The following is a 23,112-nucleotide window of genomic DNA, read 5'->3' on the forward strand; positions in this document are numbered from 1 at the left end:
CCACCCCCCCCTCCCCACCCTCACCACCCACCGCCGTCATCGCCCTCTGCTGTGCCTGCTCCACTCCCGCCCGGCTGCAACCAGGCTAGGCGCGGCCCTACTACTGACTACTATTACTGCTGCCACCTCTACTATCACCGCTACCGCTACTACTACTACTACTACTACTACCACTCCCGCTCCTACTCCTACTCCTACTCCTACTCCTACTCCTACTCCCACCCTGCACCTAATCACCCACGCGCGCATGCAGACCGCCGCCGCCTCACGCCTCACTCTCCTCGCAACCCGTGCCACCCACCTGGGACCCGTAGCATAAAACAAATTCCCGCCATCCACCCATACGCGCACCCTGTGGCACAACAGCCCTCCGCCCATCCTACGGCGCTGCCGCGGCCGATCACATGGCGACCTCACCACCAGGCTCGCCTGCCAACGGGGTCCCGCGGCCCATGAGCGCAATAATTCGCCCGAATCGCAGCTCGAGTCGCATGAGCATCAGCAGCAAGCCCGGTGGGAGCAAGGCCTCGGACGAGGACAGCAAGACGGCTGTCAAAGTCGGTATGTTTTCTAACCCATGTCCCCGACATGCACACGCACACACACACACACCGCCTCCTAATACTAATCTCATGTTGTAGCTGTCCGCGTCCGCCCTGCCCTCCAGTACGGAGAGCCTGGCTACGAGCTCATTCCCCAGCGATTCCGCAATGCCCTGTGTCACGTCACTTCAAACTCAAGTCTGACAGTCGACGCCCCGGGCGGCAAAAAGGTCTTTGTCTTTGACCGTGTATTCAATGAGGAGGTTGATCAAGAGGGCGTCTTCGAGTATGTCTCGGACAGCGTCAACTCGTTTGTACAAGGTTACAATGTCTCCATCCTTGCATACGGCCAGTCGGGCGCCGGCAAGTCGTACACAATGGGCACCACCGGCCCACGAGATCAGTCCAATCCCGATGTCATGGGTACGTCTAATCTCCCAATACTCTCTTTGCGACAAAACAAAGCATATTGACTACCCGACTAGGCATCATCCCCCGCGCCGCTGCATTACTCTTCGACAAGCTCGAGGGGCCTAGCAAAAGCCCAACCTCCGGCATTCGCACTCCCAGCCGTCTGTCGGGCATGCAGAACGTCTCTGCCAAGTCTTCATCGCAGGCGAATAGAAACTGGCAGCTCAAGGCCACATATGTCGAGGTAAACTACTCTCTCGCCAGAAATGAAAAACGAAAAAGAAAAAAAAGAAAAAAAACCCCCGACATGTTGCTGACTGCTGGCACAGATCTATAATGAGCAACTGCGCGACTTACTCCTCCCCGAGCACGTAGCTGCCCAAGAGCGACCTCAGGTCAATATCCGAGAGGACCGCGATGGTCGCATCATCCTCACAGGACTGACCCAAATACCCGTCAACTCAATCGACGATTTGCTCGGCGCCCTCAACTTCGGCTCCGCAATCCGACAAACCGATGCCACGGCCGTCAACGCCAAATCGTCGCGCTCTCATGCCGTCTTTAGTTTGAACTTGGTTCACAAGAAATCTTCCACAGTCCCCACTTCCACCCGTGAGAAGCGCCGATCGGTGCCCATTGAAATGATGTCGGGCTCAAGCGAGAGCTGGGTGACGGTCGACAGCAAACTGCATTTCGTCGACTTGGCAGGAAGTGAGCGACTAAAGAACACACAAGCCCAGGGTGAGCGAGCAAAGGAGGGTATCTCCATCAATGCAGGTCTGGCAAGCTTGGGCAAGGTCATCTCGCAGCTGTCGGCCCGTTCGCACGGAGGCTACGTATCGTACCGCGACTCTCGGCTCACACGCCTGCTGCAAGACTCGCTTGGTGGCAACGCCATCACATACATGATTGCCTGTGTCAATCCGGCCGAATTCCATCTGAGCGAAACCCTCAACACCGTCCAGTATGCGCAGCGTGCCCGCGCCATCCAGGTCAAACCCCAGATTCAACAGATTCATGATGACAGTGATAAGCAAGCCGTCATCGACCGGCTGAGAGCCGAAGTGCAGTTCCTGCGGGACCAAATTCGCCTATCCGAGCGCACCGACCGAAAGAAGGCCACCCCCCAGGAGCGTGCCGAGAGGCAGGATGAGCGCGAAGTCGAGCTGCAGAACCAGCTGCTGGATGTCCAAGAAAACTACAATGCTCTCAGCGCCCGCCACGCTAAGCTCATCTCTGAGATCACAAAGGCACGTGATGACAACGAGTCGGAGACGCCCATGCTCAAGGATGCAATTGGAGACTCTGCGCTGGAACGACTGAAGCGATCCAACTCGTTCGCCGAGGCTGTCGAATCCGTAGTCTTGGAATACGAGAAGACGATTCAGTCGCTGGAATCATCTCTCTCCAACACGCGATCCACCCTGTCAACCCACGAAAGCGATCTTCTGGAAAAGGAGACGCGCATTGCCATCCTCGAGAGCCAGAACCAACATCTGCAGTCTCGCCTCCAGAAAGCCATGGAGCGTGACGCAAACAACGAAGAGTATGTGCAATCACTCGAGCGCCAAATCGACTCATCGGTCAATGGCATTGAGAGAAACGATTCCGTCATTGCCGAGCTGCGTGAAAAGTTGCAAAAAGCCCGTGAAAACGAGTCGAGCAGCGAAGAGTACATTTCCACACTAGAAGAGCGCCTGGCGGAGAACGAACAAGAAACGGAAATGATGAGCCGTGAGATTGAACGCCTCAAGCATGTGGTTGAGAGGCAGCGAAGCGTCGCCAAGCTTGACAACTTGCTCTACGAACTCGACAAGACGGACTCGAAAGTAGATGACAACCATGTCAACGGTCACTCCAAGACCCCGAGCGACCCCTTTATTGACAAGCGGCCCATTCTCGAGAAGCGAGTCACGGCTGACAGCATGCACCAGTTTGGCACCCCTGTCGACGCCATTCCCGAAGAGGCTGACAGCGAGCGCCCTCAGACTGCTAGTACCTATGCTGCTGCCCAACATCGTGATGCCGAGCACGAAAACGACTTTGCTGTCAAGTCTGTCGCCAACGACCGGTCGCGTGGCGAGGCCAACGAGGAGCCTTCCAGTCCTGCACAAACTCGCTTTGTCCACGACAAGCTCGACACAGTGACGCAAGAGCTGCTGGACCTCCGTGTAGAGCACGAAGGGACGCTTCAAGACTACGAAAAACTTGCCAGCAAGTATCAGGAGGCGTTGCGCACTCTGGCTGCTCTCCAGGATTCTGTAGACGAAGCGCGTCACCGCGCCCCATCGTCTGTACCGTCTTCTCGACCAACGTCTTTTTTAGCAAACGCGGGGGTGAATGGACTCACAGCAGAGGATGGACAACTCTCATCCTCGCGTACCTTGTCTGCGGAATTGTCCTTGGCGGAGTCTGGCAATACCAGTACACAAGACGAGGAGACGGAACTTGGCCGTGATGTGACCAATGCACAACGAGCATCAGTCGATTCGTTGGGCAAAGCCCACCACCTTCCTGACACTATTCTTGTCCAGGAACTCAATGCCCTGAAGCTGCTGCACGAAGAAAAGGAGGAGCGCATCAACCAGCTTCAGCAGACGTACTCTGAGTTGCAAGAAGAACATCAGGATACGCTCGACTACGTCGAAGAGCTCAAATCAGAAATCACAAAGGCCCAGATGAACCGGCCAACCTCACCATCGGTGCACATGATTCGCCGAAAGTCGAGCCAAGCTGTCCTTGCCAATGACCGCGCGAACCGAGCCTTTGCTTCTCTGCGAAACCTGGTTCTGGATACGCTCGAGGACGACGCCGATGCCATCCAGACCTTTGAGCTCAACCTGAACACCATCATGTCCGAACTCCATGCCCGTTCAGAGCGCGTTCAGGACTTGGAATTTGAACTCCAGGCCATTCGCAAGGAGATGGAGGGCAAAATGACCTTGATTAGCGGCCTGACAAAGGAACGCTCCAGCTTGAAAGCCGGATCTCCTCTTGACATCTCCATTGTGTCTTCAATGCAGGATCAGATGAAGCACAACGAGGAGCACATTAGGGAGTTGAAAGACTCACATGCTCAGCGTGAGCAGGAGCTTCGTGCTCAAATCGAGACGCTCAAATCTTCTGTCAAGTCTGCCGAGCATTCGGACGATGCCCTCTCAGTCCGACAGAGGTCGCAATCGCCAGCAGTAACCAACGGTGACGGCCACTCCGACGATGATGTCACGCGTAGCACGGAGCTCACCCGCCTTAGCGATGAGGCTGCACACTGGCAATCCAAGCATCTCGAGGCTATCGAAGCCACAAAGGCCTCGGAGAGGCAGCACCTGGAGACTGTTCGCGAACTGGAGTCTGCGAAGCAACGACTCGAGGTCGACCACGCTCTACGCTTGTCCGAGATTGAGCAGACCAGAGGCGCTGAAGCCGAAGCTGCTTTGCAGCTGGAGCGGGCCAAGCACGCTGAGATGATTGCCGCATTGCAAGCTGAGGTTGACGAGCACAAGTCTACGGCTTTCAGCAACGCTGCTCGTCTTGCTGAACTCGAGGAATCTCACAGCAACATTATCAAGCAAATCGAGGAAGACGCCGAAGCACGCTCGCTTACCGAAAAGGAACTGGAGACGCATCGATCGCTCGTCATCAACTTGGAAAGGCAGATTGAGGAGCACAAGTCGGCCATTGAATACCACCAACAAGGCATGGACTCTATCCAGAAGACGCATGCTGCTGAGGTCGAAAAGCTCACATCAGAGCTCATCACTCACCGAGAGACGGCCTCCTCCTTGGAGGCTGATCTCTCCAAGGTCAAGTCAGAAGTGACGATGCTGATTGAAGGTGTTTCGGCGGCCTTGGGCGAAGAAACCGACATTGGCACCATCCAGTCTCACATTGAGAAGCTGGTCGAGGAACGCAAATCAATTGCCAGTCGACTGGACGAGGCTGTCAAAGATCTCGAATCAGCACGAAACGAACTCTCGGCAGCCACGAGCACCATTACTACGCTCAAGGGCAACATGAAGGAGCTGGAACTCATCAACACCGAGACGCTGAAGGAGCTTGAGAAAGTCAGTGAGAAGGAGCTCAAGAGCGCCCGCCTTGTACAAGAACTAGAAGACCAGCTCAACCAGAACTGGGACCAGCATGAGGCTGCCAACAACCGGCTTTCGGCTCTGCAGACTGAACGCTCTCGCGAGCTCCAGGATGCCATGACCCATGGCGAGGAGCTTGAGAAGGAAGTGCAGGAGTCACGCATCAAGATTGCCCTTCTCGAGGTAAGTTCAACCTTATCCCGGCCTATGAATTCTTCTAACATGGCTAGTCACAACTCGTCGACGCGAAGCGCAACTCTGCTCGTGTGTCCATGGATCCCCGCGAAGACCTTCAGCGATCCAACTCGAACAACTCGACTGCGCGCAAGAGCACGGCGCACACCTCACTACCTTCGCCTCCTCCAGCCATTCCTCTTCCTCCTCTTCCTCCTGGCAGCCCGCCCCCTCAAACCAACGCGCCTTCTCCTCCTACTTCGCGTCATCAAAGCAAAGATATTGCCCATGCTCAATTGGTTGAGGATCAGGAGGCTCGTATCCGCACCATTGAGAAGCACCTATTTGCTGAGAAGCAGCTTACTGCTACCCTAGAGGATGCTTTGACTGACCTGGAAGCCTCAAGTACAAAGACCAAGGCTGATCTCGATCAGTTCAAGAAGAAGTGCGCCACTCTAGAAGAGGAGCTCAATGTTATGCGCAAGGAGCGCAGTGCAGCACGCCACTCTCTTCAAGCCGTTGAAGAGGAGCGCAACGCTCGTCTCCGTGTCGAAGCCGAGCGTGCCCACCTCGAGGCCCGCATGGCAGCTCTAAACAACGCACAAAAGAAGGGCAAGAAGAAGGGAACACTCAACTGCTTCTAAAACTTCGTCGCGCCCGCCCAACGCCACACCTTTAACCTTCATGTATCTGCTTCTTTGCCACCTGCTTCTACCGGCGCACACTGGAAGGGATCATTACATACCACGCTACATACCCCCTTGTTACACTCCTGTTCGATATAGAATGCTTGGATGCTCTCGATGGGGGGGTTTTCTGTTTCCTATATCTTTTGATCATGTCTTTATGCTTTAAACGATTTGCAATGCTCGCATCTCTGGCACATATACCGTTGGATGAGCCTGTCATTTGGACATTTAAGCGGTCCCAGCTTGTTCGTTTCCTCCCCCCTCCCTCCACCTTCTTGTTCTTCTTCTACCACTACTTCATAATGTATATTCCGAGGTAGTTGACGGCTTCAGATGGAAAACACTTTACAGGCTGGGGTGTGTTCTTTGTAACCTGTTCCTCTTCTTCTTGTTCTTTGGTTCTTCAGTTCTCTTCTTTTTCTTTTCTGGGTTGGATTTTGGAGCATTGACGAGCGAGCTAGATACATGACACACAAACAAACACAACACACACAACAAAATGCAAAGCCCCCTCCCCCCCCCTTTTTTTTCTTCACACCATGTGTATATCGCGTGGCTCTTTTCGGTCGTCTTTGTCGGATTATGGAGTTATGTAGCTTATGGATGGAATGGGACTTGGTCCTGTGTGTCTGCGGTCTGTACGGATATGGTGTGTGTGTGTGGATGAGCGTTTGTGCTAGTTTTTTTTTCTTAGTTGGATGCAAAGCAAAACAAAGCAAAGCAAGATTTGATTTAAGTTATGATATGCGTTTCTTCCCTCTCTATCTACATACCTTGCTTTCTGACAATCTTCCCTCTCTATCTACATACCTTGCTTTCTGACAAACGCTGTTTCTTCTTCTTCTTCTTCTTCTTCTTCTTCTTCTTCTTCTCTCCCTTTATATTCTTTTCCTACTCTCTTCTAACACTGAACCTGCGTCTTTCGCACTTGAACTCAAACTCGCACTTGTACTCGCCAACAATAGATGTAGATATATTCCTTTCTACTCTCTTCTATATACAAGTGGTAGAAGAGTGTGTACAGTGTACAGTGTAGGGTGTAACTATTGCTATATATATATACGAGGCTGTGTGGGAAATAGTTGGTTTAGCTATATGCTGGGGGGAAGAAGAAAAGCGCGCTGAGGAACAAAGTATAGATGCTACTTGCTACTGGTTGAGATATGCGTAGCGTGGCATATTGTAGGGTCTAAGAGAGTTTTTGTGAAAGGTGTAGGTGGGGTGCGGATTATATATGTATAGGGTAGAATAGAAGGGTAAAGGGTAGAGTGAAGGGAAGAGTAAAGGGAAGAGTAAAGGGAAGAGTAAAGGGAAGAGTAAAGGGAAGAGCAAAGGGAAGGTGAGCTAATCATCTATGATATATGCTTTGCTGTGGTGTGCTGTGTTGCGGATTACGAGGTCTAAGGTGTAAGGATAAAATGTAAGGGATAATTAAATCATGTACGTAGATCACAGACTGGCAAACACACTAAACTAAACATAGCGAAGATGGGGATATACTGTATTGAATCGCTATTTATTCACCTGTTTTACTTTGTTTATGTACTTTGTTTCCTATTTATCTATTTATTGTTTTTTTATATTGAGCTGAACGTCTAACTATTTATGTAGCTATGCATCTATCTATCTATCTGTCGAACACGCATCCTCCTCGTATACCCTTTAGCACACTTCACACATATATACAACACACGCATTTTGAAAGAAGAAAAAAAGCCAAGGAACAAGTGTGTGTTATCTGGCTGTGTTTCTAGCTTTACGTGTAGATGTGCGAGTGGTGAGATTATTACGTAATTGGCGGTTTGATTGGTTGATTAGCTCGTTGGTTGGTTGATTAGTTATGTCGTGCCGTTTCGTACCGCTAACTGTACCTGCGTCTGTGTGTGTGTGTGTAAATAGAATAGGGCTGCGTTTATGCACGAACGTTGTGCACTGTGTGCTGTGTGCTGTACCGTATGTATGCATGTATGTATGTATGTATGAACTGGGTTACGCGATGCTAGCGCAATTACTGCGCCGCTACTACGCCGTTGCTGTGCCACATCCATATCCATATATCGTCATGCTATATATGGAACCTGATGCGCGGGGATTTTGCTGTGCCGCGCAAGGCAGCGGTGTGCGAGTGCGAGAGGGATTTTCGGGCTGTGTTGGTGGCGCGGTTGGGGGAGGGGTGCGGGATCTCGAGTCAAGGCTTTGGTTTGCGTGTGTTGGGTTTTGCGAGGAAAGAGGAGGGACGAGGGATGGTGTGGATGTGTGATGAGATAGGGAGGGTGGGCAGAGGTAATTTACATGTCAGGGGCGCGTGGGAGTGGCGTTTGGGACTGCGCAAGGGGGTTGAGGTAGGATTTGGTAGAGATGAGTGCTTGGATTTATGGTTTTTCTTTTCATGAGTGGCAAGTTGTTATTTCCCAAGGGATTGAATTCAGGATGGGTAAGGGTGTGTAGCTTGTTGGCGGTTTTTAATATCTACATGTGTGGTTATTCAGTGTACTTTGAGGTTGTATTTCTCTTTTTTTTTGGTGCGTGAAAACAACCGAGTCGGGTCGAATAGATGGATTGAAGACTGGATAGAGATGTACAGGATTCGGCCGATGCGTTGTGGTTGGGGAAATGCTGTATCCTTTCCTAGACGCGTGAACTTGAAGATGCATTTTTGCTTTGTGTTTCTGGCTTTCTAACGCATTCGTTTGGACATTCGCGTATCCAACCCGTGTATAATATCCAGAGGGCTCTCATACACAGTAGCAATGGAGACGGAGAACACTCGAAAGACCCTCGGGATTTGTTCTAGGTAGATCTGTTTGCCCGGTGATACCAAAGTGCCTCTATATCACAATCGAACATTGTAATGTTTACTTTGAGTTGCGGCGACTGGACTTATCTAACTTCTGCTACGCTATGGAAGATAGCGGTCTCCATTGCTAGATAGATTGAGACTTCATCTATGTGGTGTTAATGTGACTCGATACCTGTTGACCAGTATATATTTGAGCAGAATTGTCAGGATTCAGGACCAAAAAAGGGGAGTCCTCTTTGTTGCGCCATAAAAACACCTAATGCTATCATTATACAAATTCTTTGGTGACATTCCATACAGTGAAGATATGTTGCGCTTCCTAACAAAGATGATGAACGGATGACAGGTAGTAGGCTCTTCTCACCTTGTTCGGTCACATCAAATAGCCGATGATGCGAATGCTCTGCAAGCCTTTGTTCTAAACTAACGTTACAATGGCAATCTTATGAAGGAAAGCAGAGCAATAACAAATCTTCATGGGCGCACATTTGTATGGGTGGATTGGATAAATAGCAGGCCAACTCTTCGCCGCACCACATATTATACGGCCAGGATAGGTCAGTGAAATATATAGAGCCATAGTACCTACATCCAATTTCTTGATGATTCACAGAAACGATGAAATAGCCAGTCAATTCCCCCACAAAACTTTGCATTAGGTCCTAAATTTCTCGTGGCGGGTGAGAGTGCTGTAGCCTCAACGTCGCAACCAGTCGACAGATCCAATCGTTACAATATCATCAACACACCGATGAGCACAACAACTCCTGCACATGGCGATACGCTTTTCTGCAAGGTGGATGCAGATGGGTGGAGCCCATGGCCTTTACATAAGCGGCGCTACGGAGGCTCGGCGCCGAGCCCAGAGCTAAAATTTCTGGAGCTCAAAACCGTTCTCGACATCGTTTCCACCACCCACACCACAACGCGCCCTGCTTCGCGCGCTTCTCTATCACGTTGATCGTTGCTAATGTAGCTGTCGCGCATGAAACACGCACTAGGTAAGCCACGCACCGTTCCGCGACTCCTGCAAATGATTATCATATACGAACAATCCAAATCCTATAGCGTCGTGAAGGACTATACAAACTCTAGAATTACAATGATGCACTTAGACGCATCAGCCTTCTCATAGCCTTTTGTTTGCGCAAATTGCTAACAAAGCTCCAGTGTAGTGATTTCCAGGACATGTAGCTCCTCACGCTTCGTTCAATTCTAAAGGTACGGCATCTCCAACCCTCCCCACCATCCGCAGAGTGATGAAAACACGACACGGAAAGGCATTCCTCGACCTGAATATACAATGTCGAACCTCTTGCTTTTAGTTTCAGCCTTGTCTGACACTGCTTCACCCTTCACATGTTTCCACGGTCTTGTTGCATCAAGGTGCTAACTGTGCTCTTGCAGGTACATACCCTCACAAACCCTATGCATTCCACGCACACCCGCTTCCTGATGAAACCCTTTGATGCGTCGGGCGGACATAACGTATACCTCGACTGGGCATCCATCAAAAGCAGGCGTACAAACCTGTGGGTGTTTGGGAGAGGCATTACTTGTTGATACAAGCATCACTGATTGCCCTCACACTCTACACGTATTTTGCGATGCGCATTTGTGGACGTTCTCTAACAGACCACAGGTATGGGAATTTCTCCTTCCAGAAAGACGGTCCATCATTGCAATGATGATTCTTGATATTCACACTGTGTGAGTGGCGGCGTTGTAACGAGCGTCCGTCATACTGATCACTTAACCAAATCTGATTTAATGAGGTATGTCTTGAGACAAGGCTTGTGCTGTAACTGCCAACTGACTCGGTCTAGGCTGAAACCTGATGGACTTGTTCTATTATCCTCTGCGGATGTCGTTGTCTTGTGGACATGCGCTGATGTGTTCATTATAGTTTCTCGTTACCCTCTGTGATGTCTTACCTGTTGTGTTCTTGGTAAGTGCCGCTCTTTGCATACTCTCTCTTTTCCGTATGATGAAAAACATGATCGCTGTGTTCTTTCTTAATCACATTGAAGATACAATCACCTTGGAGAACTGAACCGCACCATTCTATTCATCACGTGCATACTCTGGCTTGGCCGGTTTGCTAACCGCATTCAGTGACCTGGTCCGTTGCTTGCTTATGAGCAAAGCTTCCATGTCAATAGCGTTTATAGAATCAATTTACATTACCTTGTTCAATATTGTGTACCATGTTTGTGTGCGAGTCAATGGTGCTGTGCCGAGAAGATGATTTGGCTACGGTGCCGATGAGGTGATCCAAGGCATGAATGGGCCGTGGTGGTTCCTGGGGTATTGGTGTGCCGTGACCGCTCTTCTCACCGCATCTCGAAGCAGTAGGCCTCAACCGATGGTGGAATGCACCCCCCCGCACATCCGCGAGCAGGCGTTCCCTGTAAGGCGTAAGTAGCGGCAGTTACCAGCATCGTGGGTCCTTTTTGCGCATGTCGACGCCTGTGAGGGGGGAAGCTAAATTCTATTTAGTTCTGGACCCATGGGTCTTTTCTGGCTCGTGTGTGTGTGGCGGCATTATGTGCATGAAAAGGCGGTCAGGATGTCGGCTGCTGAACAGTGTGTAGTTCTCACACGGGGTGGGGGGGGGGGGGGGGGTGCCTGTGCCTAGCTAGCGCATTGGCGCAGCATCAGCAGCAGCAGCAGCAGCGGACCGGGCGAGCTACAGACAGACAGCGGAGTTTCTATGTGACATAGGTCTAGTCTCCAAGTCTCATGTATAGCAGCAGTAGCGAAGCGAGATAGATAGAGATAGATAGATAGATAGATAGAGAGAGATGGGGGTCGGGTGGGGGATGGAGTTATTTTTGTCCATGACTGCATGTGTCAAGTCCGGTAATCATTAGTAGAGAATGGGATCTAGTATGTAGAGACATGGAGATAGATGGGGGATAGTAAGATGAAGAGAGAAATGGAGAAAGAAATGAAGAAAGAAGCAGTGTAGAATGTTGGATATACCCTCCCCTTGTTTTTTTTATTTTTATATTCGTTGAGGAAAAGCGCATGTCATGGAAGCACTTGGTATATTGGAAGGGGGGGAGGCTGGGATGAGACAGAGAAGGGGGAGGAGATGATCTGACAAGACAAGACAAGATGGAACAGATACAGTAGAATAGACGGTGAGAGCACGGGATTTATCGTGCATTAGGATATACATGGATAGCTAACGATGGGGGTTATAGATGTAGGTCTAGGTGTACATAGATAGATAGATAGATAGGTGTGTGTGTGTGTATCTTTGACGCGGGGAATTTCCACGTGTCGTTATGGAACATGTGCATGTATGTAGTACCCACCCACGCACCTAACCTATCTATCTATCTATCTATCTATCTATCTATCTATCCCATGTACCGATTCAGTGGACCTAGGCTTTTTCTTCTTCTGCGTATTTTATTTTACTTTTGTAACTTCTGAGCCATGGAGATGTGGACAGCATTCACTCAGTCAATCAATCAATCAATCTATCTATCTATCTATCTATCCGTGCATGTATTCTTCTTCTGCGCCTCAGCTAACACACACACACACACACATGCATTACAGCTGGGGCTGCATCTTGTTCCAGCTTGTGTCTTGACTCGTTCATCTTACCTGATCTTTTCTTTTCATAGCGGTGGGTCTTGTCCAAGTCGCAGCTGGGGGGGGGGGCAAAAGTGCAGCTTTTGCGCCACATGGGCGGAGTGTTTTTTGTTTTGTTTTTGAATTGGTGACGAGGGATGGGTGGATTTACTTAGCTTTGGGTTGGGTTGGATTGCTTTGTTGTGCATGGGGGAAAGCAAAGGTTAGGCGAGCTTGCATACATGTCCATACAAACAAAGTATTATCGGCTGGGAACTGACAGAAGCAATGGATGGACATGGCTGTATGTGTGTGAGTGTGTGTGTGAGTGCGTTTGTGGGGTGACGTGGTATGTGGTGCAGGTGCATGTGGGGGGCTGGGTGTCTGTGTACATGTGTGTTTTTTCTTTCTTTCCTTCGTTATGCATGTCGCATCGGGGGCGGACGTGATCAACCATGCGTCTTGTCAAGCCACATATTGATTTTTCTTCTTCCTTTCTTCCTTTGCTTGTGGGTGAATGCTTTAATGATAGGCTTGGATTTGTTGGGACAAGTGAGGCATAAGGAGCGAGTGGGCGCTGTGAGAATGATTGGAGTGCTATCATTATTGGACATTTGTAGGGGGGAGTTTCCCAGCTGGCTGACGCCGATGTGTGTTGTGCGTGTGTAGCGAGAGACAGTGCCGACATGTTCTCAGCCCTGGGCATGGTCTAGACATTGCGCTGTGATGAGCAATGCAGCGACTGGCTCGGAATAGGAGACGGGCCTATTGATTGGCATGGGCCGGTGATGGGGGAATGGAGTAGCTCACGTAACCCTGGTCGGGCGGAGCAAGCCGAATCACTCGAGCACACGCAGCTGGCGAGTCTCGGGGGTATTCTGGCCAAATGTTTCGGGCCGGACCTTGCGCACCAGACGTTAAGCTGACGTTGGATCAGGTGTGCCGAGAGAGGATTGCCGCAAACGACCTCGGCTGGTAAAAAGTGAAGTGGAGTGTGTGTGTGTGTGTGGAGAGAGAGAGAGAGAGAGAGAGAGAGAGAGAGAGAGAGAAGATGATGATCAGAGTTTGGGGTCAATAAACGGCCGACAATATCGCGACAAGGCGAATATTGGTTTTGGAGGTTGGAGGGCTGGGGAGGGTGCACAGGCCGGGTGGTGGATGCCATGGCATGATTGGCCTTGTGCAGCTGAGAGGATGCAGAAGACGGGTGAGTGTTTCAATCGCCATGGTGTCAATAAAGGCCAAATGAGACTGCACGACCTCATCCTACAGTACATGCAGCGCATTTCGCACCTACGTCGTGCTGCAGACGGTCGCGCCACATTGTGAAAGAGATGGTACATGGTTGTATGGGGCTGTGTGTGTGTGTGTGTATGGGACAAACAGGTGGCTCGAGACTGACCTACGCCTACTGTACTAGCATCGTATCAAAGTTACTTTTTCCATCCGAACATGGCGGCGTGGTGCTTGCTTGTTCGGATAGCGGGCATGCTTTTGCATGCGGAACCAGTGCGGCGCAAACAAAGCAAAACTTAGTGCAGCCGCACAATGACGTTTTTGTCGTGGGATGCGGTCGGCATGGGCGAGGTGCGTCTGGCGAAACGGCTGAGGCAGCAAGAGGAGTGAAGGTGAAGGTGTGGGTGTGGGTGGGCGGTTGCAACCGGTTTTCCACAAACCCCCCCCCAGAGGCACGAGGCCGGTCTCTTGGACGGCGAGTGACGCATGCAACCGCGGGCGGCCCTGCGGTAGGCTCGCGGTATCATGGCGCCGTGTCGCGTGGTTGCTAGACAGCTTGGCTGTAGTTGCAGCTGATAGTGCGGGATAAGTGTGTGTGTGATGGGGGGGTTATGCACCGCTGTGCGCGAGGTCAAACGCGTTAAGAGACGTGGTTGCTTTTGGGAGGGGGGGCAGGTCAAATCACGGTCGTGTATACCGTATCCGGCACGGATGCTGAGACTGGCGGCCCATTGGGTGGATGTTTACTCGAGAGGTCAAACGGAGCGAGGGCGCGGTGGCGAGAGAATAAGGTTGTGCAAAGGAAAATGGTCAAACAGTGTCGCGCGTTGCGAGACGGGGAGGGGGGTGAAAGCACATGGGAGGAGCGAGGTGGGATGGATGGATGGACGGGTGCTAGTCAGCGCAGCGGAGCGTCGCACTCTTCTGGCGAGGGTCGACCAGTATTAGTTTCCACAAGCGAATGGCGGCGCAGAGGGGAGCCCAACAGACGAGCACGAGTGGGAGTCGTACGGGCCCGGAGATGCTGTGGGCATAGGGCAGGATTCGCAGTGGGCCGGCAATCTATTTGAATAGCCCGCGACAGGGCCAGTGGCCGGGAGAAATATTCTGGAAGAATGAGGGCCCCTGGGCGGGCTGCTGAAGGCCATTTGAAACCCACGCGTCGCCCAGCAAGGCGTGGGCGTGGGTTGCAGGGCGCTTGGGACAGTTTGCAGAGCGATGGCATTTCAGGGTCTGGGGCATGACAGCGCGCGCACACACACACTCACATTTACAGTACACATTCACACTAACCATTCCACTCACTCACTCACACACACACACAGATGCCCAGCGCCGGACACGACGAGGAAAATTAGGATACGGTGGGCTCGGCGGAGGCCAGCATGGTCAGCACACACACTCTCTCTCTCTCTCTCGCTTTCTCGCTCTCTCGCGCGCGCGCACACAAATATCGGCCCAACTGGTTCGCCTTGGGTCAGCAGAGGCCAAACTCTGTCGAGGACAGGTATCGGTCTGTTCACGCCCACGCACACACACACACCCCCAAGGGCAAAGGGCAACCAAGTGCAAGTGTGCCGCGCAAAGAATGGCGGCCGAGCCATTAGAGTTGCCTCTTGCGCTCTTTGCCGTGTGGTCCAGCAGACCAAGTTACACGGCGGCTGGGGGCGCTCCACCCCGCGCCGTGCCTTGGCCTGCCCTGCGTCGGTCGACTGGTGTGATGGCGTAGGGATGATGCCATGACTGAGCGAGTGCGCGACGGGCCTGTGGCCGGCCAGCCCGACCCCTGAGGCCGAGGGTGCCAGCGTCTCATGGGGAGCGAGAGTGTGTATAGGCAGGGCGAGGGTGGTGTGCGCGAGAGACATTTGGCTGTATTGGCAAACCACGGTGCTGGGAGGGCGCGCGCACATCAGCACCAGCACCAGCAAACCAGCGCCAGCAGCAACGCATCAACGACGGTCCTTCTCGCACGCTACCGCTACCGCGACCGCGACCGCGACCACACCCACCGCTTGACTCGAAGCCGCGCTGGGCATGGCAGAGACGGCGACAGAGACGGACGGGCTTCCGGTGTGCCGCGGGAAGGCTAGAGGCACGCCTCGACATGCAAACCACGTTGACGGAAGCACACGACGGCCCCGGCCAATGGCGGCCGCCCGCGCTAGGCTGCTTGCGGCCAATCGAGTAAGGCTGCATGAGCGCCCGGCCAGGAACATGGCACAAATCAGGAACCTGCCGCCACCGGGGAGACGTGCAAAGGGGGGCGCGAAACGTGGGCCGCTGCGAAATGACAGCCTGATGCTTGCTTGTGTCAGTGACGTTCCTGGCGCGCCCTTGGCCGACATGTCCTCCTGGTCCCAGCAAGCCTGCGAGGGCGCTGCGCCCCGGGCCTGCCTGCAGCGCAAAACGGCCCAAGGCGGCGGGCGTAAGACGACTCCGTGGCGGGGCGGCGGCGGCGGTGGTGGCGGCAGAGAAGACGACGACGGCGACGGCGACGGCGACGGCGACGGCCATAGCAACAGCAAGAGCGACAATGGTGGTAGCCATGGCGACGGCGAGCATGCGGATGCGGGCCATGGCGGCGGTGCTGATGGTGATGATGATGACGAGGGGGCCGAGAGGACGAGGCGGGCTTTGCGGTGAGGGGCGGGGTCGGCGGCGTGTCGACATACATAACATGGCATGTACTAGCAGTGCAGCGCTGTGCAGCGCTGTGCACGGTGAATTAGTCGTCGTCGTCGTCGTCCATACATAGCACATGCACACGCCGCGCCGGGCGGTGCATAGCCAGCAATGCAATGCACCCGCCCGCCAAAAATGGCTCGCTCGCTCTGCATTGCGCGGCACGTGACGGGGCATAAATGGGCGCGCGCAAAAAAACACGCGCAGGGGCCCAATGAAAGGGGGAAAATAAACAACATTTCGCGGCCGCGCTGCCCCCCTCGCGCCGCGCTAGCCGCTTCCGGCCCGCCTAGCCCTCCTTTCTGCTAAGCCTGGAACAGCCCTCGCGCCGCCCTTGCCCACTCGCCCCGATCCCGTCGAACAGTCAGCCACCCACCCTCACGCTGACCCCCCCCCAGTGCTTTCATTTCGCGCCATTCACCCCCCAAAGGCGCCACACGCTGCCCATCACAAACTATCCCACCCCCCTCGACTCTGTCCTCGCGCCCTCTCGCCCTCTCTTTCAAAAACCATGCCTCCTGCCCTGACCGCCATCCCATCCGCCTGCACTCCCCCGCCTGGTCTCGCCGCCCATCCGCCCTCGCCCTCCACCGCGCCCTCGCCCTCGCGCGCTGGCTAAGCCCACCCCGTCGCGTCTGTCCGTCTCCGCCATCTGCCGCCTTTGCTGCCAACGCACACAGCAGCGACCGCCCTCACCACAGCAACAGACCGGCTCCTGGCCCAGCTGGCCGCACTTGCCCCGTCTGGGCGCCGCGATCTTCATTACTACGACTCATAACGCTCCCCGAGCGCCCCTTCCACTCTAATCTCTTGGGTCTAGCCTTGCGACTTGTGCTCAGGCCCATTCCCGCGCACCCCCTTGCTGTCTCTCATTACACGACGCCGTCCATCAATCACATCCACGTGTGGAAAGCCGGCGCGTCTTCGTGCGCGCTGCCCATTGCTGCGTCACAATTTGGCTCCCGTTAGACCGCCTTGCCTTCGAAACTCCCCCCCCCCTCCGAGCCGAATCACCTGCTGCTGCTCGCCAACTTTGTCCTCCTTCACTTGCAATTCCATAATCCACATCCCTACCTCCCCGACAGCGCACAGGCGCGCTCCAATCTCCCAGCCCGATCATTAAGCCAGCCGAGCTATGATCACAGACTCATTACTCTTTCATCCTCACTAGAACTTCCTGAGCTTCGGAATACTACCCGTCTACCGTGGTCCCGGGCACGTCTCCACACGCCCTCCCAACCGTCGTCTCTCATTTTCTCGACATTCCCGCACCTGCATCAACCTGGACCCTTACCACACCCTACTATCGCATCTCACACTTCGATACGCACTGAACTCCCCCTCCCCCTCCCTTCTCTCTCACTCTCTCTCTCTCTCTCTCCAATCGTCGACACAACCCAACCCCTCATCGCTGCTGCTGCTGCTCCCGCCGCCGCCCCATCTGTACCATCGTCACCTGCACCCCTCGACCCCTCGAATGGCATGAACTAAACCCATCCCGCCATCCATCAAGCATTACCGCTAAAAAAAAGGACTTGACTACAGGCGAGTCTTGCTGTCCTCGCCTCCCCGCCTCACTTTTCCTAACGCGTCCGCAGTCCCTTTTTTTTCGTCAGGAGCATTCTGCTTACAACAGACCTTCTGTCCTTACACACACACACAACTGCATTTCACATCAAGATGCACTCAGAATCACAAGTTCAGCCACATGGCTGGGCTTCGCTCGAGGAGAGGTATGAAGTAATGAAGGAGATTGGTGATGGCAGCTTCGGTAGTGTTGCACTTGCTCGCGTTCGAACTGCTGGATCCCACATCGCCCGTCGCGGCACTCTGGTACGTACAGGGACCATGCAAGGGAACCATGGCGCCCAAGCCCAAAACTGACGCGTCGTTTTGTAGGTGGCCATCAAGACGATGAAGAAGACATTTGACTCGTTTTCGAGCTGTCTGGAGCTGCGAGAAGTCATCTTCCTGCGATCGTTGCCCCCTCACCCACACCTGGTGCCAGCCCTGGACATCTTCCTGGACCCTTACAGCCGCAGACTTCACATTGCCATGGAGTTCATGGACGGCAACCTGTACCAGCTCATGAAGGCCCGCGAGCACAAGCCCATGGACGCACACAGCGTGAAGAGTATTCTCTTCCAGATAATGTCGGGACTGGAACACATTCACGACCGCGACTTCTTCCACCGTGACATCAAGCCCGAGAACATTCTCGTCTCCACATCGCAGCAAAACGACACATCGCACCCCTTTCGCCGCTACTCGGCCATGATGACACCGCCATCGACACCACCCGTCTACACCATCAAGATTGCCGACTTTGGACTGGCCAGGGAAACCCACTCGAAGCTTCCTTACACCACGTACGTCTCGACCCGCTGGTACCGCGCTCCCGAGGTTCTTCTGCGCGCTGGCCACTACTCAGCGCCTGTCGACATTTGGGCCGTCGGTGCCATGGCTGTCGAGATTGCCACACTGAAGCCACTGTTCCCTGGCGGAAACGAGGTCGACCAAGTATGGCGAGTATGCGAGATCATGGGCAGCCCCGGAGGCTGGGTCAACAAGAATGGCCAACGCGTCGGAGGTGGCGAATGGAAGGATGGTGTCAAGCTGGCCCAGAAGCTGGGATTCTCCTTCCCCAAGATGGCACCACACTCACTCGACACCATCCTCCCATCGCCACAGTGGCCAGCCAGCCTGGCCCAGTTTGTGACATGGTGTCTCCTGTGGGACCCCCGAGCTAGGCCTACGTCGCGACAAGCACTCGAACACGAATACTTCCAGGACGCTGTCGATCCACTACGACTCAAGTCATCGTCTTCTCGCCTGTTGGGCCGCAAGGGTTCTGAGGTCTCCGGAAAAGACTCGCCCGACGCCTCACCCAAGCTCACATCAAAGACGTCTTCGTGGCTCCGCCGATCATTGGTTGCACGCGAAAGTGCCCCAGCAGTGCCACAGCACAGCACTGCCCAGCCCATCTCACCTCGGCCGTCACCTGCACAAGCGAATTCAGGTGATGTGGGTGGGTCGACTAAGCAACGTCTCAATGCCACTAAGCGAGCTACGTGGACAAACGGGGCTTCCAACAATGGCGCGCCTATCCCCATTCTGCCTTCCATCAAGCCAATCTCACCGCTATCTGCTGAGGTGACTGCACAGGCTAATGTTCGTGCCAACAACGATGAACTGGCTGCAAAGAAGATTGGCCGCCAGCTGTCCGTCGCTTCACACGGCAATCACTACGCAGACATGCACCGCCAAGAGGCCGAGCGCGCACTGAATGGGCAGTTGGACGTGACTTCTCCCCTCAGTGGACAGAAAGAAGGTTTCTTCTCACACCTCAGGAAGCGCGCTCGACGCCTGTCAGGCCGCTACCAAACCCCCATGTCGCCCAATTCAGATGACATTGAGGCCAATGCAGGATGCGCTCCCTGGGCAACCACGACGAGCGCTAGGCAGTCTTTGATCATGGAGCAGTCACAAGCCGCCAGCCCAGCAGCCTCAACCTCGGAGTTTGCTGAGCTGGACAAGGCGTTGCAACATGTGCGCGACAGCGTAGAAGCCCACTCCCAACAGAGTGCGTCGGCAAAGAGCTCACGTGTCGCATCAAACCCCATGCTCAAGCGCCATCACTCTGTCCCACACGGCCCTGAGCCGCGAAACGGAGAGAACAACGGCAGCGCCCCTGTCTCGAGCAGGACACGCCGCGCCGTGCAGAACAAGTCGAACCCATCAAATCGGTACGAGACACCCAACGAAGAGGAGGAGCTCCTCAGTGAGGTTCTCGCATCCACACACAAGGCGGCAAAGAAGCTTGACAACGAGAAACAGTCGGGTGCTGCTGCATCTTACTTGACACCCTCGCCGTCGGCGAATCGCAACAGCGTTGGCTTTGGGCAGTCCGACTACGCAACACCAAGCAAGCCCATGGACATTTCCAAGAACCATACCAAGGAGAACAACGACCCCGTATCCAAGTGGCCAACACCACCATCCGACGGAGACTTGGACTGGGCTTCGAGTGTCGCGGCTAGCCTCATGGCTGCCCAAACCCGACACCGATGATATCCAACCTTACGGGACCCGTACTTCCTTTCGCCTTGCCTTCGCTGCATGTTCTTTCATCCGTATAATTGTAATTTGGGTCACCGTACCCGCTCCTTGTCGCTTCCTATACGACCCTACGACCTTGAGCTCTCCCGTCTGGAACGGTGCACGATTACAGAAAGATAGACACAGACGCGGTGCGCTACAAAGCCCTCAAAAGCAAGCGCATCTTCGGGGACGGTGTTATTGGCGTCATAACACCCATTGTCCCTCTGCGCACCCACCATCCTTTATCATCTCGCAACAACGGAAAGTTGCCCGTTGTTTCTTTTTCAACATCACTTCCACATTCGCTCTGTAACACCACCACCCATTTCCTTATACTGAACCATATTCTCGGGCGGCATCTTACTTCATATCTGTGGTGGGCGGTACACATCGTCGTCTTTCCATTTCGTGGGAAATTGTCGACATGCTGCGATTTCTTGGGCGGACATCCTACCACACTCCAAGGGTTCCCCGTGTAAGCCCACTTACCGGGTTGAGCCTTGATTTTCTGTTTCAAAAGATCCTTTTTTTGGCGCACGCCCGTGCCTGGCTCAATCGGCAGCGGCGCGGCGCGTCACTCCTTCCATCATACCATACTAGACCGAGTTTTTTTTTCATTTTCATCTTCACCGTGTTTCGTTTCGTTGGCGGATACCCCAATTTGCGCATTTGGCGACTACATCACACATACCATTACCTTTTTACAATATCCTTGTTGGTTAAAGGCAAAGGGAAGGGAGGGAAAGAACCGGGTTTTCTTGGAATAACTTTGGGGCATACATGGTTGGTTGGTCTGGTGGTGGTGTTGTTGTAAAGAATAGCTCTGAGCGATCAACTGCCTTCTTCTCTCTACTACATAAACATCTCTCTCCTTGAGTCCTGCAAAAACGTTTCGCTCTTGGCGCGTTTCTATCTCCTAGCGTCTGTTGTTTTCTTTTTGGTTTCTCTTTCTTATCCTCGTTTTCTTTGCTTATCCGCCAAAAAATACTGGCCCTCCTCCCTCCATCTTACCCCCCCATTGTAATACGGTAATACCGAGGCAACATATTATTGTAAGAGCCCAGGATGGCTCGGTCCAGTCAGACCCCCAAATCTTGTACATTTCTGTCTGCCTTTTGCGCTTTTTTTGCGCTCGGGCCCTATGGGAAGGAGTTCGATACCACCTGGCATTATCTTCTGGTTTTTCCGGATTTTCTTTTTTTTCCGGTTTTACTTTTACTACAGAAACCGCGCATTACCATATCATCATATCGATCCTGGGGCTGGCTGCCTCTTTCCTATTTTTCACCCCAGGACGTGTAATTCTTGTTTTCTTTTTTCTGCTCCCCCCCCTTCCATCATCATCACCCTCGCTCTCGCATACGCATTCACACTCTCAGCATCTTTTTCCTTTTCCCCCACACTCCAACCAATCTCGTATGTAAAAAAAAATGTAGCTTTAGAATATAGTTCAAGTAGTTGGTTTAGCAGCTTTGTTTTTGCTTTACTTACTCGCTGCACACTCGCTCGCTCACTTACTCGCTCACTTACTCGCGCACACGCACACACACACACACACATACACACACTCGCCCTTCATATATTAGCATTAGCAGCTGAGTCGTACCGTTGCGCTAGCTTCTTGTTTCTTCGTCTTCCTTACCACCCCCCCACACTCTTCCTTTGTTCATGCTCTCTCTCTCTCTTCTCTTCTCTTCTCTTCTTTTTCCCTTGTCTCTTCCTGTTCTTTTTCCTTTCCATGCTCCTCCTCGCTCCTCAACACTGCTGTTGCTACTGCTACTACGCACTCCTGTTGCTTTCACCGGCTTTTCTCACCACAACCACGACAACAATATCCAACCATCATGCCCATCGATCGATTAAAAAAAAGGATCCCTGCCTTGTCTTTCTTTTCTTTCTTTTTTCCTCGTTACAAGCGTCAGCCCCTCTTTTTTTAACCAACGTGTTTACTGTTGAGTGCTGAGTGCTGAGTGTTGACTGTACTATGAGCTGTATGCTGTACTATGTGCTGTCCGGCCGCCCGCCCCTAACGCTCCTACATATCCAGCGAAGATGCCTGTTATCTGCATCAATGCCATGGCACGTTACATGTACTATAGTATAGTATAGTATAGTATAGTACGGTGTAGTATGTCAACGCACGGCCTACATACAATACCATACCATACCATACCATATGGTACGATAACGTGTAGTAACGGTTCCCCCGCTAGCCTCATCGTACATGCACGATATATCCAAGTAGTGTACGTGTGTGCGTATCTATAGTACAGCAAATGCAGCTAATTCTTTACCTCAGTATCATGTATATCCTACACCCCCGCACCCTCCCTTCCTTTTAATCACTCACTCCCCCGTGGGCACGTACATTTATATAGATACGTAGATACGTAGCTTGGCCACTAGGTATACATAGCAGGGATACCCTAACCTAGGCTACTGTATCTTATCCCACCTTATCCCACCTTACCCTACTATATCCCCATCCTAAGCTTCCATCCCCCTCGATAGTGTTATGCCACGCCACGCCACGGCCACGGCCACGGCCATGCTATACGCACCCACAGCACCCCTGCTCATACGTTCTATGCGTAATGCGGGATCCGGTAATACCGCATGTACATGCATGTATATTACGTAGACGTAGGGTGGAGACGGGCAAGTGCGATGTGGCGGTGGGCGGCTGGATTGTCGGTTTCCAGAGCTGATGGCTGGTGGGGTGGTGTGTTGTGGATAGGAGGGGCGTTGTGAAACGGGGGTTAGAGGCTGGTGGGTAGGGGTGCGTGGGGTAGTGAGTGTAG

The 23,112-nt window shown here is 53.0% G+C and overlaps 4 protein-coding genes across 4 annotated transcripts; 2 read left to right on the forward strand and 2 right to left on the reverse strand.

The window, feature by feature from the left end:
• Positions 1-404: 404 nt before the first annotated feature.
• Positions 405-6,018, forward strand: SETTUDRAFT_142217 (uncharacterized protein; the record flags this gene model as incomplete). The annotated part of the gene is made up of 5 exons (XM_008032280.1): positions 405-561; positions 642-965; positions 1,028-1,197; positions 1,283-5,224; positions 5,272-6,018. 5 exons carry the CDS (start codon positions 405-407, stop codon positions 5,857-5,859), a joined length of 5,181 nt encoding a protein of 1,726 aa, XP_008030471.1. The 3' UTR covers positions 5,860-6,018.
• Positions 6,019-10,109: 4,091 nt separating this feature from the next.
• Positions 10,110-10,884, reverse strand: SETTUDRAFT_165633 (uncharacterized protein). The gene is made up of 2 exons (XM_008032281.1): positions 10,531-10,884; positions 10,110-10,479 (listed from the first exon to the last, which is right to left on the reverse strand). Exons 1-2 carry the CDS (start codon positions 10,587-10,589, stop codon positions 10,296-10,298), a joined length of 243 nt encoding a protein of 80 aa, XP_008030472.1. The 5' UTR covers positions 10,590-10,884; the 3' UTR covers positions 10,110-10,295.
• A 4,453-nt stretch (positions 10,885-15,337) lies between these two features.
• On the reverse strand, positions 15,338-16,105 carry SETTUDRAFT_34927 (uncharacterized protein; the record flags this gene model as incomplete). The annotated part of the gene is made up of 1 exon (XM_008031939.1): positions 15,338-16,105. One exon carries the CDS (start codon positions 16,103-16,105, stop codon positions 15,338-15,340), a length of 768 nt encoding a protein of 255 aa, XP_008030130.1.
• A 1,785-nt stretch (positions 16,106-17,890) lies between these two features.
• Positions 17,891-20,281, forward strand: SETTUDRAFT_97952 (uncharacterized protein; the record flags this gene model as incomplete). Its single annotated transcript, XM_008032282.1, has 2 exons — positions 17,891-18,043; positions 18,110-20,281. 2 exons carry the CDS (start codon positions 17,891-17,893, stop codon positions 20,279-20,281), a joined length of 2,325 nt encoding a protein of 774 aa, XP_008030473.1.
• Between the last annotated feature and the right edge of the window lie 2,831 nt (positions 20,282-23,112).

This window comes from Exserohilum turcica (genome assembly GCF_000359705.1).
Source record: "Exserohilum turcica Et28A unplaced genomic scaffold SETTUscaffold_7, whole genome shotgun sequence".
NCBI lineage: Eukaryota > Fungi > Ascomycota > Dothideomycetes > Pleosporales > Pleosporaceae > Exserohilum > Exserohilum turcicum.

What these genes read in the sequence shown, in the direction of transcription:
- SETTUDRAFT_165633 (XM_008032281.1), bottom strand. Translation starts at nt 10,589, where the DNA reads ATGTCCACAAGACAACGACATCCGCAGAGGATAATAGAACAAGTCCAT. An exon ending in CAAGTCCATCAGGTTTCAGC is followed by an intron (nt 10,480 to 10,530) that starts CTAGACCGAGTC and finishes CTCAAGACATAC; the next exon opens with CTCATTAAATCAGATTTGGT.